Here is an 18,278-nt window from a genome sequence, read left to right as displayed (position 1 = left end):
TTACAAACAAACGCCTTGGGAGTTCACAAATTCTGCACCCTTCTTTTAGCAAGAGAGAGGTTCCAAGTTGCAATGGCCAGAAAGAAATTTCTGTGGGTTTTTTTTTGGGTGTTTTTGCACATAGTTGATGCCCCACTTTTAAAGCCAAGTATGTTACCAATGTGCAGTAAGGTGTGGGATTCTGTGGGTTTCACAGGGCAGATAATTACTGTCAAGCACATGCAGACATTCCAGGGCAATAGCAGCAACTAAGGAGAAACTAACAGGAGGCTTTGGAATAACAAATCTGTGACCTTTCTGCTGCTTTCTTATAAACTAGCAATCATGTAGCCTTCTGTTAGTCACTGCTTATTAAAAAGTATTGGAGCATCCTCCCCCTCAATGGGACCCTGGCTGTTAGTATCCAGATAGTGCTTGATGTTGAACAGTACAGATTGCAAGGTAAAAATAGCAATCTGTGCATGTGTAAATAATTAAACATGTGGATAATGATTTAACTAAAATGAATTCATATATGTCAAGTTGCAATAAAGCAAGTCTCCGTGCTGACACCAGAAATTTATAGCATCTGTTTGACTCCCAGTAATCAACCAGCAATCACATTCAAAGAAAACTTAGGGGGGCTTTGTAAGACTGTGGAATAAAAGTTAGTATAAAAGAAGCTCGGAGGATGCTGATACACTGTCTCCTACAAAGAGGAAAAAGAAAGAAAAGGGAGGGTAGGAGGATGAATTTGATATCTGGAATATATATTATGTTAGTAAGTGAAATATCAAACCCTTATGCTGTTTTTATCTTCTACATATGTAGTGTTTAAAAATAGAAATTGTGCATGTCTATGAAATTAAATGGCTAGCTGGATTTTGGAGAGCTCCTTTAATATCTAAATTGGTATAGAAGATATATTGATGCTGATGTTCTGTGCTAGCTACTGGGAGCTCACTTTGTAGCATGACTGGTATAAAAATTTGCTAAAACAAGAGCTAGAGGCAATCTCCTAAAAAATAACATCATTAAATTTCTATGTCTGCTTAACATGACATTGAGAAAAAATGAAACAGAGTCAGTTCTAGTTTATTAATGTGTCAACACAGAAGCATCATAAAAGCAAGCCCTGTGTGCGAAGGACTCTTGTGATCAAAGCCAAAAATGAGATAAGATCTGAAAGAAGCTTTAGAAGCATCAGAATGATGATCATAGACCTATGAGGAAACAGAGGGGAAGAGGTTAAAAAGTAGATTAAGATTTTTAAGGAGCTAAAGTTTACTTTCCTCCCCATAGCACCTAAGCAGTACAACTCTATTTTTATAGTAAGCTCTTAAAACATCTGTCTATATGTTGCCTCTTTTTCCTATACTGACATGAATGTAGCCTTTTACATTTAACCACTCCTTTGCCTTTCTTTCTGTCAACTGAGCTGCAATGAACACAAGCATGTGAGATTGGCTGCTGCTGAAACATGATTGCTAAAGAGAGAAGCAAACCTGTTTTACCTTAGACACCAGAAACATAAAACATCAGTTTTTCAAGTATGTTTTTTAACTTCTTTGTTTTTGCAAAGGACCAAGGCCTAAGGTTGGGCAGATAATGGGGTTTTTGCTTTGGCAGCCAACCAGAAAAATGTGGGAAGGGTAAAAGCTGAGAGGTTGGTTTTTTTTTTCAGAGAGTCTTCTTTTTTCTCCCCAAAACGACAATTGTAGAGTATTGCTCCATTTATTAAGAAAATATTCCACTTGATCAAAAAAATTACTTTGTTTTGGAGACTTTGTAAGAAAAATATTTAAGATTTGGTCTGGTTTATAAAATAAATGTTGGTAGTCTCATTCGCCTTGAAAGGTGTTCTCCCTCTTGATAGGGAGTGGGTCAGGACAGACCCTCAGAAGTGGGTCAGGACAATAGGAAGAGTGCCAAGGCATTGCCTGTGGCATTGGGAGGGCTGTACAACTGCACAAGCGATCAAGAGGTCACTTGGCCCCCTTGCATGCCTTGTTTACATCCACACTTGACATCTTGTGTGCATTAAACTCAAGCATGCTCACAGCTGAGTACCAATATCTGAGGTAGATGGCATCAAAATGCACTACAGGGCTGTCTTAGAAGTAATTTTCACCTCTAAGCCATTAGGAGAGAGTTCTCACTCATTTCCTTTGCATGCACCTAGTGAGATTGAGAATTTCAGTACTGAGGAGCAAGTACTGGCATCCTTCCTTCAATTTCCTCCTCCAGGAGTTATTCTGAAGTGATTTGTCATGGGAAAGTTTGGAGCATTAAAATTCAGGATGTGGATTACTTGTGTAATGCATGCGTCAGGATGTGCTTAATTCTTCATTTTACATGCACTGATACCATGTTAGCTGTTGACCTAGAGGCCAGAAATCCCATCTCACACTGCTTGGAAGGGTATTCTATATCTCAGATTAAAGAGGGTTATTTTCCTATTTACTTCAATTTGTTTTTAAGAACTGGATACACAGTGAAGGAAAGATGAATGTAAACATCCCACAGGTCATGATCAAGGAACTCACTTGAGCAGCAGAGTTTGATTTAAATCCTGCCTTGAACTGGCCATATAGTGGTTTTTCCTTCTTGGCTTGTATTTCTGAGAGAAATTCTAATAGAATCATAGAAACAGAATTGTTTGTGTTGGGAAGGGACATTAGAGATCCTCCAGTTCCAAAACCCCTGCTCTGGGCAGGAACAACTTGGACTGGACAATGTTGCTGAAAGCCCCATCCAGCCAAGCACTTCCTTGAGCACTTCCAGATTTGGGGCATCCACAACTTCTCTGGGCAACCTGTGTCAGTGCCTCACCACCCTCACAGTGAAGAGTTTCTTCATAACTCTTCATCTCCTTTTTCAGTTTAAAACCTTTCCCCTATGTCTTACCATTATCTGCCCATGCAAAACCCCTCTTTTTCCTATGTCCCCCTTTAGGCATTAGAAGGTTTCGGTAATGTCTCCCTGGAGACTTCCAGGCTGAACAACCCCATCTCTCTCAGCCTGTCTGCATAGGAGAGGTGCTCCAGCCATCTGAGCATCATTCTGGTTTCCTCTCGACTTGCTCCAGAAGGTCCATGTCCTTCTTTTGTTGAGGAGCCCAGAGCAGTTTGCATCACTGCAGGTGGGGTCTCACCAGGGTAGAGTGGAGGAGCAGAATCCCTGTCCTGCTGGCTGGCCATGCTGCTTTTGCTGAGCTTAGAACTGGCTTCCTGGGCTACAGGGGCACATCACTGGTCATGTCCAGCTTTTCATCCACCTGAACCCCAAAATCCACCTCTGTAGGGTTGTTCTCAGTGAATTCTTTTCCCACTCATGTCTGGGACTGCCCCAGCCCAGGTGACCCTGCTTTCAGTAAGGAAGTAGTTATTTGGTAGTGAGTAGTGAGAAATTAAAGAAACACATTTCTACTAAGAGAAGAGGCAGTAGTAGCATCAGGAATGTTGTCAAGAAACTGAGAGGTTGTAGTGATCTTGGCTTTGTTGGTGATACTGGTTTTTGCTTTCCATCCAAAATTTTATGCAAATGGTGTACTTACTTAGAGCTTGGAATTGTGTTTAATGAAGGTGCTGTGTACACATAGAACAAATGCTGTGCATGCATGATTCTTGACCAGGTTCTTGGTGGAAAATTGATGAGTGGAAAACAGGGTCTTAATCCCCCTCTTCATATTCGTTGTTCATTGCAGAAGGTGAAAAATCTAAAACAGATAAACCACATTGCAACATGCTAAAATTCTCAACACGTGTAGGAAAACCATACTACTTATCCATAATTCTAGCCTTATCCATGATCTCTTTATTTCTCCAGTTTCTTCATGGAGGATTCATACCAAGCTCTAAATGTAACAAACATATTTTATAGGATACAGATGAACACAAATTTAAAGAACACCCCAGGCATGTATTTATCCTGTGCCATTCACAGGATTTGTCCAGACAGCAGATTTTTGTGCAGAACAATGCATATGGTTTTGGATGTTTATGGAGTTTGATCATGAGGTAGCAAACCTGTTCAGCACTTTTTCCTCTTTCATAACCTTCTCAAGTTTCCAGATAGGCACCTCTTCCAAATATACCTATACCTACAGATACAGGTATATAAGTGCAAAAAGGTACTGTAGGGGTGCCTTTATCTTTTAGAATTTAAAATATATTTTAGAATTTTTAAACAGTGGCCTTTGCTTAAAGTTCATATGTCTGCAACTAAGTAGCTGTTCTGTATAAAAAAAAACCCATTACAGATATTTTTATTTACTTTGGATTTGTTTGTTTGCTTTTGTAAGATCTGATGCCATTAAAGGCTGACAAGGCTAATGCAGCCTTGAGGTAGAGGTTACTCGCTGTCATCAGACACAGTAATTGTGAAGCTGAAGTTCACACTCTCTTATGTTCAGTTTTAGTCTTGAGTAGCTTAGAAAATAGCTTGTTGTACAGGACAAAGTGTGGGCTTGTTTTTACCTATCTTTGTATAAATACATACCACTTTTCTTAGTAGTTAACAGTTAGCCCTGAAAACACTTAATTCACTTGCATTCAGTGCACACCTCTGGCTCTGTGCTTTCCCCCAGTTTATCAGTCAGGCTATTTACCAAGTCTGACACTGGGAGATGCATTTGAAAAATGAGAACATTATTTAGATACAAATCCATGTAATGTTTGCTACTTGATCATTCTTCTTGTGAATAATTTTCCACGTTTGGTGTACATTGCTTGGTTCCCTTGAAACTAAGTTAAGGGGAGTAGCACTGATTTATAGCAGCTGAAGAGTTGTTTCTTCAAAAGAGCTTCACCTTAAGAACAGATGTTGACTGTGGGTTTATGTATTTAGAAATTAGGATCTTTAAATAGTCATCTTTAATTTTCCCTATTACTTGTGTGAATCTCCTCTGTGAAATTTTATGCAAGACTTAACTGTACAGAAGTGCAATTTGAGGGGTGTTGTGACAAAATTGCTTGTCTAACCCAAGCTGGGTAACTGTGTCAGTATGTATGATAAGGGTGCCTAACATAAAGGTTTTTACACAGAAAGGCTGTGGGGTTTGTTTTGGGTTTTTTTGGTTTTTGTTTCTTTCCTGAAGAGATCAGGAGCCTAAATGCAGTTATAACTTCTCAATTTATCACCTCCCTTGTAGAAGACTGCTTTCTATTTTGTCAGAAGCAGTGTCATGGAGACTATTATATGCTCTTACACAGTAGAATTTGATGTGGTACTCTGTTAGAAGCTAAACATAAAGTTAGCATACACCTTAACAGTCAAGGTTACAATAAATCAGTTCCACTGGCAAATCCCATTTTAAATTTAGTCAGGTAAAGATCAGGTTTCAGCACAATAGGTTTAAGCAGAATCTAATTAGGAGCTTGTGTGTTGTTAAAAAGATACTGAACTTTGAATTAAATTTTTTAAATAGCTCAAATTCTTTCATTGGACTTTTCTTCCACCCTAATGTATAGTTAAGCCTCAAACTCTTTGTAATTGTTCCAAGCAGATGCCTTAAAAGTGAAATTCCCTGTACCGATTTGAACTCTGATTTCTGAATATGCAAAGGTTTAATGAGACTAAAAATACCTTGGAAATTAGAATTCATGATATAGCTGATGAAAGGAATTTTTCTGTGTCAAAGGATTCCTGACAGGAATCATGGTGCCAGTGTTGCATATAATTAGCATAGAATGTAACTTTAGTTTTATGTATAGGATCAACAGCATTTTAATAGCTCTTTCAATTATAAGGAAAGATGAAGAAGCAGAAATAGAGAATTAATTGAGATTGATGAATAACCAGATAACTCAGATTGATGTATTTAATTTAAATCTGTGAGACAAATATTTAATTTTTAAAAAGGAAAAAAGAATGTTTAACTTTACTGCAAACAGAATATGGAATCAAAGCTGAGAGAAGGTGAACAGTTAAAACTATTGATCAGAAATTCATCTGATCAAAAAGCATACGGATAGTTTCTTTACGTGACAGTATGAATGTGCCAAACTTGAGTTCTTCCAATGATTTAAAATGCTGAAATAAAAATTAAAGGTTTTTTTTTAACTTGCACATGATATCTTTTACCATCATTGCAGCGCCCTAGGCTGACGCTCATAATTTTTACAGGCTTTATTAATGCATTTGGAATGCCAATAAATGCTTCTGCAGCAGAACTTCTTTGGTTTTATCTTACTCTTTGGGGATTTTTTTTCTCATCTCTTCACACTGCTGCTTACACAAATGAAGATGAAATCATATTTGTCGAGTCATTAAGTAGTTGAAACTGGAATGTGTGTGCCTTCAGGAGCACAGCATCATTTCTACTCATTGCAGTAGGACACTCATCTCAACAATTTTGATTCATTTCTGTAATAAAAAATAGATTGCAAAAAAAGTGAAAGAGGAGAACATGAAAGCATGAAAGCAACTGATGATTTTTCAGTTTATAGGAGTTTACTTTCACTATGTATTCCTTCACATTTTCTTTTTCTGTAGAACCGTGGGCTGGAAGAACTGCAAAACTAAAGTCATTGGTACACAATGTATTCTTGATTTAAGAGGAATATTTTCTCCATACCACCTATTTTATGAATTTGCTTGGTCAAAATGTACTGTTTTTCTAAGTTCAGTGTAATCATTGGACACAAGTCAGTAGTTCCTAGAAAATAATTTTTGAGTATTGACAGCATTTTACCTCTTTTCTTTCTTATCATTAAAAAACCCCAGTGTTTATTAAGAATGTTAATTCAAGCTGTAGTAAAACTAAGTTTCCTCTTCTCAACTTCTGTCCTTGAATGCATTTGGGACATGAAAAAACAGTGTAATAAGTTGTTTTATTATATTTGCTGTAAAGACAGCTTTAGTCTCATAGGCAACATTTATCAAGTCACTCCTTTGGAAAAGAAAAAAGATCTGTTACAGGAGGTTGGAGGAGTATAAGCCATGGCATATTACTTTATCAAAAATTATATTAATCATTCTTCAGATGAATAGGTTCTATTTCTGCACAATCAGTATTCTGCCTATCTTTCTCCTAGCAAAACCCAGAATATTTCAAACATTTTTCTAACATTTAGCAATTTAATCTTTATAAAAAAGATTTTGAGCTTTGAAGATTAATGCTGTCCATACTTAGGATGGGGAAAAAATAGTTTAGAGACTTGGTAAGTAGCTTACTACTGTGTTAAAATTCTAAAATATTTGTTGAACATTTAACAAATGTTCAACAAACATCTAACGTGGGAGACTTAAAGTCATAGACATATCACAGTGGAGTAAAGGGGAAAGCTAAGTAGGTGAAACTCAATTAATTGCCGTCTTTATTTTTTGACAGGCTAGTGAAGGATGCCCCCTGGGATGAAGTACCTCTTGCTCACTCCTTGGTTGGTTTTGCCACTGCTTATGACTTCTTGTACAACTACCTTAGCAAGATTCAACAGGAGAGATTTCTTGAAGTAATTGCCAATGCCTCGGGATACATGTACGAAGCATCATACAGACGTGGATGGGGCTTCCAGTACCTTCACAACCACCAGCCTACCAACTGTGTGGCCCTGCTGGCTGGAAGCCTGGTGCTGATGAATCAAGGTATGTGCTAAGCCATAGGAATGTTTTTTCTAAAGTCTATCAACTCAAATCAGCCACTTAAGCAGCAAAGTTCAGGATTTGATAAAAATGCTTCTTTAGTGTACAGCACTATTGGGTTTACTCTTTTGCTGCTCAGTAAAATTTAATTTAGTGAATAGAACAAAAATCTGTGGGCAGATGTACAAGTCATTATGAGTATGTATATAAGTTCAGTTCTCTAAGTGATTCTGAAATTCTTACCTCACAGTTTATAAGAGTTAAAAATCCCCTTGTGTACAGTTTGTCCGTCCTGATTCATGGACAGTGTCTTTCAGAGTAGATCATCAATGCAGAATGATGCTTGGTCTCCTTACACAAAGCATTGTGAAAGTCAGCAGTCAGAAACATCCAGTGCTCTGACCTGGGAGCCAGACAACAGGATAGCCTGGAATTTCATCCAAGGCTTTTGTCCTGTCACCTGGAGGATCTGCAAAAGTGTAACTTTATCCACCCAAGTGTCATAGCTTAGGAGTTTTCTTCCCAACAGCCTTTTCTATGGAGATACCCGAGGCTGTACTTTTTTTCCTCTGAACTCTGCTATTGCACCCCACAACAAACATTTGTGCCTGGTTTCCTCTTCTTTGCTTCGGGGGCATAAAACCATCCTTCGCATTTCCAAGGTGAATACTCTGGCCAGTAGCTTTTGCCTGCTCTGTCAAGGGGCTGTCCCTGTCCTGCTGGAGAATGCAAGTCACAGAGTGAGAGAGAAATCAGGTGAGCAATCTTGACTTTAAACCCCAGAGGTACTTCAGCTGAGAGATGGAAGTCATGGAGCCAGCTCCCGCTTTTATAAGAATGAATCCATATTTCATCAGGTAGTTATTTTATATGTGCTAGAAGTATTTTGAAAACATGATTCCCAGTGGAATTACTTATGCACTGCTAGTCCAGGAAAATCTAGTTTCTGGATGCTGATGAGCAGCCAAGCTGCTCAGCCCTGCCAAACAGAGGCACATCTGCACATCACTGGAGCTTTCAAGTGCCCAAAGAAATGTGACAAAAAACTGTGGCACCTACTTTGTTTGGAGGGTCATTTTTTGCTAAGTGCCTGTCAAAACAAACACACTGACTGATGTGTATATGTTGAAAAGCATCAAGAGCATGTGTGGAAGTTATTCCCTATTCTCCTGTCTTGCCTTCCACAAATTGAAGACTCAAAGCCATGTTTATTCAGTGGGTTTGCTAAATTTCATATAATTCCATCCTTCCCTAAGCCTTTGTTGGAGCAGAAAGCTGGCAGTTTGCAAGATAATTCTGCTTTTCATTAGGTATAGACCATAAGTATGCCTTGTGTAAAACAATGAAGGCATCACAAAGCTGGGCAATATTTTTTTCACTAAAGTGATGGTGTTTGAGGGGAGGAGGAAGGAAAAAAGCAGGAAACTAATGAATTCTTGAGCAATTTGAAAATTGTAATATTTCAAATGAAAATAGGTCAAAACAGACTTTATATTTCTAAATTTAAATGCTGTTGTTTTGATATAGAGAAACTTCATTTTTTTAATAGCAACTTAAATGAGGTTTTTCTGTTAGTCTAAAATGAATAAAAAACCAAATTGTAATTCCAATATGAAAGAAAATAATCTGAAGGAGAAAAAAAAAGGAAGGAGAAAAGTAATGAACATGTTATGCTTCTGTAACAGATACATATCAATTGCAAATAATGTATCTCAGTGTAGACCTTTCTCACAGAAGGTTTAAATTCCAACTAGTAAGTTTAAACACAATTCAACTATTGAAGCTTGTAGACACTAAACAGCCAATTTCAAAGAATGTAAACGTTTCCAAAGGAATGAAAGTGAAACTAATTGAAGTTAATTCTAGGCACGTGCATATGGCAAAGTCTTTGTATTTAGACACTCAGATGTTCAAAACAGAAACTTGAGTAAGGCCTTGATATTGATATAGATACCTGGTTTATATACTGCTAAATTTAGGTGAGATTTGTTCTGGTTTGTCATGTAGCCTGACAGGGTGTTGAGTCTTTTAATTTTTTCATTTCAATGTATTATTGTTCTTTTAGCATACTACAAGTGTAGTGTTATAGCATAGATATACCTGGAGTAAACAGAACATTAATGCATTACAATGGTAAAGGCACTGTGCTGAACAGTGTGCAAATCACTTTCTTGCAGCAGTCAAAAACTAGCTTCCCTTTTATGTCACAAGGGAAAACAGGAGTGGAAACATTCAGGATTTTATTCTGACAGACCACTGTGCTACCACTCCATGAAGAGTAATGAAAGAGTGTCTTAATGGCTGGGAGTGAAGTGGAAGTAAGTAGTACCACTGTCCCTGTTGCTCAGGCTTTCCCCATCACAGTTTTCTCTTCAGCCAGGTGTTTAAAGTACTGTGATAGACTCAGGTTGTCTGTTTTGCTTAGACACTGCTCTTTTTTTTTTTTTTTTTTTTGTCACTGTTAACAGAACAGGATTTGGCAGCCTTGGCTGGTAGGATGCCTGAATTACTCATCACTCTGCTGAGCATAAATACAGTGTTGGTGGCAATGGGATGAAACACTCTGAGTAACAGGATTGACTGTAGCTCCTACTCCCTTGGCCTGGCACATGTGCTTCATTCAGCAGGCACTGCTTCACCACGTAGTGAGGTGTAACATGTGCCAGCTGGGCTTTGCTATAGGGTGGAGTTAAGTCTGGTTCAATCTGTGTCCAGACACTTTGAACTGGGAGAACACTAAGCTGCCGTGTAGAAGCACAAGGCAGTTGATGTCTGTTTAGTCCCGCCTCTCTTGCTACTCAATCCAAAAAGCCTTTCCTCTGCTGGTTTATGCTGACTTCTGCAATACATAAGTACAGTGCTAAGGCCCTCATACTTGTGTTTAGTGAAAGCAGACTGGCACTGAGAAGGTTTCTTGTGACCTCTTCCCAGGTCTTGATTTGTGTAGAGCAGACCAAAACAGTAAAATCTCTGAAATGCTTTTCTTTAGAAAAACTGAAACTGCTCAGGGCTTGTATATCTGGAGGCTGAGAATTTATCTGCTTGGAAGATTAATTTTATTCTGGAACTGAGGAATCTACTTTTGGAATTACCCATGCAAAACTCTTCCAAAATAGCTTTTATTTGGATAACCCTTTAGGTTGTACAACAAACTGAAAATATAAGTAGAACAGAGCAGATCTTAAAATAGAGCATGAGTTAGCTCATCGTCATATCAGTTAACTGCTGCTCAAATGTGAACTTTTTTACTTTTTTAGTCTCTCTGGATCTCCTTACCATGCTGGTGATCCTGCCAGTGAAAAATGACCAATCAGAATTGTTGCATTATTGGAGCCCTCTACTGGGGCCATTGGTTTGTTTACATACAGTTTTAATTTGAAATGCAATAAATAGTCTTGGTTTGGTTCTTCCCTTTTTTGCATGTCCTGAATGTGTTCAGAAGACTTTCTTTTTAAGTTGTAAAGTATAGCCCCATATTATTACAAAAAAAAAATGTGTTTGATAGATTTTCCCATGCCCATGTGACCTTGCTTTGCTGTATTTAAATGCAGTATTTTATTTTTCACGCTAGTACAGGGATGCTGCAGCAGTAGGTTGTATTATAGACCCCTGGACTGCAGATTCCTTGCTGTGAAGATCCCACTGTGGGAATACAGACAGCACCATCTATGCACTGTTTTGTTGTAATTAGTTTTGCCATTGTCATTTCTTTCAGGCTACCTTCAGGAAGCTTACTTGTGGACCAAGCAAGTGTTGGCAATCATGGAGAAGTCAGTAGTCCTGCTGCGGGAGGTCACAGATGGCTCCCTCTATGAAGGGGTGGCTTATGGCAGCTACACAACCAGATCACTGTTTCAGTACATGTTTCTTGTCCAAAGGCATTTTGACATCAATCACTTCAGCCACCCCTGGCTCAAGCAGCACTTTGCATTTATGTATAGGACTGTCCTGCCAGGTAGGTCCTTTGGGTGAATGAAGATGAATATCTTTATTTTTGAAGCAGCAATAAATTTCATACTTTAAATAGGCCATTTTAAAATAGCACTCTACTTGGATATTTTTCAAAATAACCATTTCCTTGGATTTTACCTTCAACAGTTATCAAAACAGTAACAGCCTTGTTTATCACTGCTTCTAAATGAGGGACACTTTCTACTAGCACAGGTTGCTCAAAGCCCCATCCAACCTAGCCTTGAACACTGCCAGGAGTGAAGCATCCATAACTTAACAACCTGTTCACCTGCCTCACTATCCCCAAAGGAAAGAACCTCTTCCTCATATCTAAACTAGGTCTACCCTCTTTCAGTTTAAAGCTGTTACCCCCTGTGTTGCTTATTTGCAGGACACTTCATTAGGAACTTACATTCCAGGTAAAAAAAACTTGGATAACTCTCAATTAGCTTAGCTAAATAACTTAGCTCAAATTCCAGGTTAAAAAAAACTTAGATAACTCTCTTGGAACCCCAGATCTACCCATGTAAGGGGGGCTGAATGCAGCTTTGGTGTTGCCAGCACATGCACATAAGGAATTGTGCTGACTCCATGTGAGACCTCAGGCATCCTTCGGGAAGAGGTTCCTAAGAGCAAAATGAACTCACACTGATAGTTTCAAGGTGAAGCTGATTATTTTGTTCTTTGGGGGCACCTCTGGTTTATTCCTTTGCAGAGTATAGATTCACATAAAACCATGAAAACTGTAAAGGGAAAGTTACCTTTGCCAGACCTGAGTGAGGAGAGGAAGTGGATTGTGTCTTAGATTTTGTGTAGTGCTTTGGCTGTCCATAGCCCAAAGCCAAAGAAGAAAGGTGAATATTCAAGTTAGCTGCAGAAGAAGGAAACCACTCCTGTGTAACCTATTTACGGCTCATTTACAAGCAGGTCTATAAGCATCTGAAAAGGCTGCCTCTGTTTGCACCACTTGGCTTCTTGGCTACACTGGCATGCTCTTCAAAAGCATCTTTGTGTGCTTATTTGTGCTTTCTCCTTCTCACTTTTCCCCAAGGGTTCCAGAGAACTGTGGCCATCGCAGATTCCAACTATAACTGGTTCTACGGGCCGGAGAGCCAGCTGGTGTTTCTCGACAAGTTTGTCATGCGCAATGGCAGCGGGAACTGGCTGGCAGAGCAGATCAGAAGGAACCGAGTGGTGGAGGGCCCAGGCACACCATCCAAAGGGCAGAGGTGGTGCACTCTCCACACTGAATTTCTCTGGTATGAAAGGGAATGAGTGGGCTCAAAGGGAACCTGGCAGCTGTTTGCTGTTAGTGTTAATTCATTATCTTTAGATGTGCACCGTAGAGGCTGGGCTCAGGCTGTCTGTGTGCCACCCGGGTCAGGAGGCACAGAAGAACTTCTTCATTTAGCACAGGTTGCCACAGGGAGCACCCTGGTCTTGTCCTACATCTGATTTTATGGTTTCTTTCCACTGTCTATTGCTTTCATAGAATACAGGCCATTCCAAAGGAACTGAAAATTTCCCTGTATGTAGTCTTTGTTTAATTTGGTCTATTCTAATGGGATTTAATCCTGTTGGGTTCTTTTATGATGAATTAGGTGAATATTTAAAGCATAAGTTTTCATTCAAAAGTTCTGTAAAATAGTATAAACTTTCTTTTAAAAGTTAAGTAATCCAAGCTGTAAGGCTACTGTTAACAGGATTTGCACACTAATTAGCAAGTTATGCTTGGAAAAAATGCCATGCTAGATGGATATTTTCCCATGTAATTTACAGTTATGCTAACTTCTATGTCAATCTTCTTAAAGTAAGAAATTAAAAGACTCAAGAAGCTTTAGATCTACATATGAATTCCCTTACTTTGTGGAGATAAGTATATTTTTGAGGAGTTAGTGTAGCTCTTTCTCTCTTGCAAGAAAAATCTTATTGAATATCTGTTGGTTTGCCCTTATGATGTGCACATTAGAGTGCATGTTTCTTAGGCTCCAAGCAGCCTTCATCTTCTTACTTTCAAAATACAAAATATGTTTTCTACAACCTCATCCCATCACTGTTTTCTCCTGTCTCTTCATGGAAATTCTGTGACTGTCTAGAGCCTGCCAAAAACTCCTGGTTAGTTGTAGGAATAAATCTGATTCTGGAACCATCTAACAGAAATGTTAGTGGGCTTAATATGGTTTTGTTTATTTTCGTTGCTTAAAAACAATGCCAGAAGGTTTTGGTTTGGATTTTTCTTGTTTAACTCCCACAGATAAAATTGTAATAATTTTAACCTTTTCTAGAATTAAAGCTTCTTTTTAAACAAAATGTCTTATGTCTTACAATTCATACAAGAAAAACCATGAAAATTTTTCTTCAGCCTAGTTTGAAGAAAGAAACTAACATACATTAACTGTGTTATAGTTGGTAGTTTTATGACTATCTAGAGCAAAACATGGCTAGTTTGAAATTAGTGGTACTCTTATTTTTGGGCTGCAAAAAGACTGCTTGCTTTAAATGCAGAGCAGATGCTTTCAGCTATTGTTCTGTAAAAAGCACACAACAAATTTGTATAGGGATTAGTATGATGAATAATAATTACAGCTATATGATTCGGAAGCATAACTGTGGGCTTTATATTGTTGGCTTGCTCTTTCATGTAAATAGAGAATGTTTTTTTGAGTTTTTTACAAGTGCTGATAGTGGAATCAGTCAAGGGATTTTTAACCCAATTTTTCTCATCTTTTTTTGCAGGTATGATGCAAGTTTGCGCTCTGTACCTCCACCAGACTATGGAGTTCCTAAGCTACATTATTTTGAGGACTGGGGAGTGGTGACTTACGGAAGTGCTTTGCCAGCTGAAATCAACAGGCCTTTCCTTTCCTTCAAGTCAGGAAAGCTGGGAGGACGTGCAATATACGATATTGTTCATAAGAACAAGTACAAAGAGTGGATCAAGGGGTGGAGGAACTTTAATGCTGGCCACGAACACCCAGACCAGAACTCCTTCACTTTCGCTCCCAATGGTGTACCTTTCATAACAGAAGCTCTTTATGGGCCAAAATATACTTTTTTTAATAATGTGTTAATGTTTTCCCCTGCTGTGTCTAAGAGCTGCTTCTCCCCATGGGAAGGGCAGATTACAGAAGACTGTTCCTCAAAGTGGCTTAAATATAAACATGACTTGGCTGGAGACTGTCAGGGACGAGTGGTTGCTGCCATGGAGAGAAGCGGGGTGGTTTTTATCAGGGGAGAAGGAGTGGGTGCATACAATCCTAAACTGAAGCTGAGAAAATTGCAACGAAACCTTATACTTCTCCATCCCCAGCTTCTCTTGCTAGTGGACCAAATCCACCTAGAAGATGACAGCCCTCTGGAGGCAGCGACCAGTTTCTTCCACAATGTGGATGTGCCTTTTGAAGAAACAGTTGTTGATGATGTCCATGGGGCCTTTATTAGGCACCGTGATGGGATATATAAGATGTACTGGATGGACGACACTGGCCACAGTGAGAAAGCCACCATTGCCTCGAGGATGTATCCCCGGGGCTACCCCTACAATGGAACAAACTACGTGAATGTAACAACCCTGCTGCGGCACCCCGTCACGAGGGCCATCTACCTTTTCATTGGGCCCTCTGTGGACGTGCAGAGCTTCACCGTGCGTGGAGATTCCCCGCAGCTGGATGTTTTTGTGACCACTGGTGAGCACGCCTACGCCGTGTACCTGTGGCCCGTCGAGGATGGCTCCCGCTCTGCCTTTGCACAGGTTATTGCAGACCGCCAGAAAATTGTCTTTGACCGAGCCTCTGCCATCAGGAGCTCCACAGTGCCAGAAGTGAAGGACTACGTAGGCATCGTGGAGAGGAACCTGCAACATTTTAAGCCCGTCTTCCAGCAGCTTGAGAAGCAAATCCTGTCTCGTGTACGCAACACGGCCAGCTTTAGGAAGACTGCTGAGCGCCTGCTGAGGTTTTCAGATAAGAGGCAGACAGAGGAGGCCATTGACAGGATATTTGCAATCTCACAGAGGCAGCAGCAGCAGCAACGTGGCAGAGCAAAGAAAAACAGAAAGGTAGCCAAAGGCTACAAATTTGTTGATGCTGTTCCTGACATTTTTGCACAGATTGAGGTAAATGAAAGAAAAGTGCGACAAAAGGCACAGACTCAAGCACAAAAAGAGTTGCCTGTAGACGAAGATGAGGAAATGAAAGATCTTCTGGACTTTGCAGATATCACTTATGTGAAGCACAAAACTGGGGTGTCAATCAAAGGCCGATCAGGGCTGGCACAAATGGTGGCAACTGCTCGAAGTGCCCCATCAATATCAGCTTCTTATACTCGCCTCTTTCTAATTCTCAACATTGCTATTTTTTTTGTCATGCTAGCAATGCAGCTCACTTATTTCCAGAAGGCCAAGAGACTGCATGGCCAAAGATGTCTGTATGCAATACTTTTAGTAGACAGCTGTATATTATTGTGGCTGTATTCTTCCTGTTCTCAGTCACAATGTTAGCAGAAGACCTCTACTAGTTGACCAGTTTATGGTCATATATGTCTATGCAAAAACATTAACCCTAATAGGGCCAAAGTTTATATCTTTTTTTTTTATCTTTTTTTTTTTTTCTGAAACATTCCAAAAACATCTGGGGAAAGATTGTTTTCAGACCAGAAGAGATTAAATAATAGGGCAAGCAATTAATATCTCAGAAAAGTCAGTACTTAATAAGTACTCCTCCTTTGTGTTTTGAGTTGGGCCTCATGTCTGAGGGAATGTTGTGCTTTGTTCATTAGACTTCAGTAATGTAAAGTTGTAATTAATTTTTTGGTGAGATGAGCCCTCTTGATAGGTTTGTTTCTAAGGTCTTTTTTTATATAGAATTTGATTTGCATGTAGTGAGTTTTCACTTCGGGCTGCTAGGGATGTCTCTGGACATTCTCCTAAGACGAGGACATTCAAACATACGTATACGAGGCAGATCTTAGCGGCAGACTTCATTTCTGTCTGCCAAACCAAAGAATGGCTCAATATGGGACACCCCTGTATCATTATTGCAGACCCTTATATTGTCCCATCTCTTACATGCTTTACAATCTGGCACAGTGGGGAAATGACAGTCATGTCAGTGCTTGCCAAGTGAGGGGCACATCACTAGTAGGTAGTAGTAGAAGGCAAATATGGGTTTAACTCAAAGTAGAACAGAATGCAATTCTCAGGAAAATAAAACCATTTCTATTTTAGCCAAGTGTAGGCTGTAGAGTGCTGAATTATGTAGGGTCTTTTCTCCATTTTACAAGGCAGGGTTTCAAGAAAGTTTTCTATAGTTTGAAGCACATCTTAGTAGGGAAATAATGTCCTAGATCACTGCCCTTCCATATGTAATTTTAAAAATACAAAGAACCAAAGCAATCCTGTGGTAACCTCAGCAACTGCCAGTATGGAAAAATATGTATCAAGGAAGTATTTAATGTATTTTTTTCTTTCAAATGGCTAGAAAGAGGACAGTTAAAATTTTGCGAACAGCCTGTTCTCTATAAAGCACCAGCAAGGGTTCTGCAGGCTCTTGGTGGCCCCAGGTCAATTATTTGGGGATTAGTGGTAAATGGAATCATGTGGTTTATGACAAAAATAAGTTTGACATCTCCACATATATTCCCCTCTGGTCATTAAACTAATTTCAAAAACTCATAGCTATTTGAGAGAATTGAAACTGTGGAATTGGGGCATACCTGTATGTCTTTACAGAAAAAAAATTCTTCAGTACCTTTGCTAAATAAAAGCATTATAATTATCTCTATGGAAAAGTTGGTTTTCTTTTATTTAAATATTTTTCCTGATAATTACAGTAATTATGTTCATCAGTACTTGGTTCAAACCACAAACCTTTGCTTCCTATTCTTTACACCATTTAGATGTATCTTATTTACATTACTCCTGTTAAGCCTTCTGCAAGTCTGTGTTTGGAAATGTGATGAGCTTTTCTTGTCTAAACATCTTCAGTGAATAGGTCAGAATATTTTCACTACGTTCTGAGTCAGTTCAGAGCACTGTATTCACATAAATAAGCCCTACTGCAGTCTCCAGTGCCTGGATTTATTCAATGAAATTGGCTACATTTTATCTGAGCAAAGATTTAGGTACCCAGTTAATTTCTGATCCATGCATAGTGTCTGGATTATGAGAGCCTTCAGACAGTAACTCAGCTCACCAAAGGCCTTGGAACACCTTCAAGACATACTTTCCCCTTTTCCCTGATTGCAAAGGACATGTGTGGTGGATAATGGTCTCTTTCAACTCACTCACTTTGTTTCTTAAGGCAAAGGGAGCTGAGCCTGGGGACTATCACCCATACAGCTCCAGTTGTACCTGCTGAAAGCGACTATACTGTGACAAGCTGTGGATAACTGGAAATCTCTTTATTTCTGCCTTTACACTGTGATGACATAAACACATGCAAAAATAGCTGTTGGCTTATGTTCCATTTTAAAGACACTGTTAGTTTTCCATTATTAGGTGATACTATTATTTGTCATGAAACACCAAAAAAATCAAGAGTTTATTAAATGTCTGTGCACTTTTCCCCTGTGTCAATTTGCTGTTGCTTTGAACAAGCAGAAAGCCACGCTGTAATCTAGAAGACTCAGAAGTGCCTGCAATTCTTTGCTGTGTAGTGTGGCTCTAAGTTCTAGTGTGGGATTTGTGTAGCTGTCAAATGAAACTGCAGAGATCAGCAATTAAGGTATGGTTTTGCACGTTAGCTCTCATTTACACTATGCTTCTC

At 39.2% G+C, this 18,278-nt stretch overlaps 1 protein-coding gene across 2 annotated transcripts in view; it reads left to right on the top strand.

The window, feature by feature from the left end:
• Nucleotides 1–17,786, top strand: part of DSE (dermatan sulfate epimerase) — a 33,788-nt gene extending 16,002 nt beyond the window's left edge. Inside the window, exons 3-6 of one of the 2 annotated variants that reach the window (XM_036381417.2) lie at nt 7,313–7,566; nt 11,279–11,518; nt 12,566–12,773; nt 14,251–17,786. In XM_036381417.2, coding sequence (XP_036237310.1) covers nt 7,313–7,566; nt 11,279–11,518; nt 12,566–12,773; nt 14,251–16,012 — 2,464 coding nt within the window. In that variant the 3' untranslated portion in view covers nt 16,013–17,786. Of the gene's footprint in view, nt 1–7,312; nt 7,567–11,278; nt 11,519–12,565; nt 12,774–14,250 lie in introns of those variants that run through there. The other variant, XM_036381418.2, reaches the window with a different exon arrangement.
• Nucleotides 17,787–18,278: the final 492 nt, after the last annotated feature.

Source organism: Molothrus ater, chromosome 3, assembly GCF_012460135.2.
Source record: "Molothrus ater isolate BHLD 08-10-18 breed brown headed cowbird chromosome 3, BPBGC_Mater_1.1, whole genome shotgun sequence".
Classification (NCBI taxonomy): Eukaryota; Metazoa; Chordata; class Aves; order Passeriformes; family Icteridae; genus Molothrus; species Molothrus ater.
This window is presented reverse-complemented; position numbering and strand designations above follow the sequence as displayed.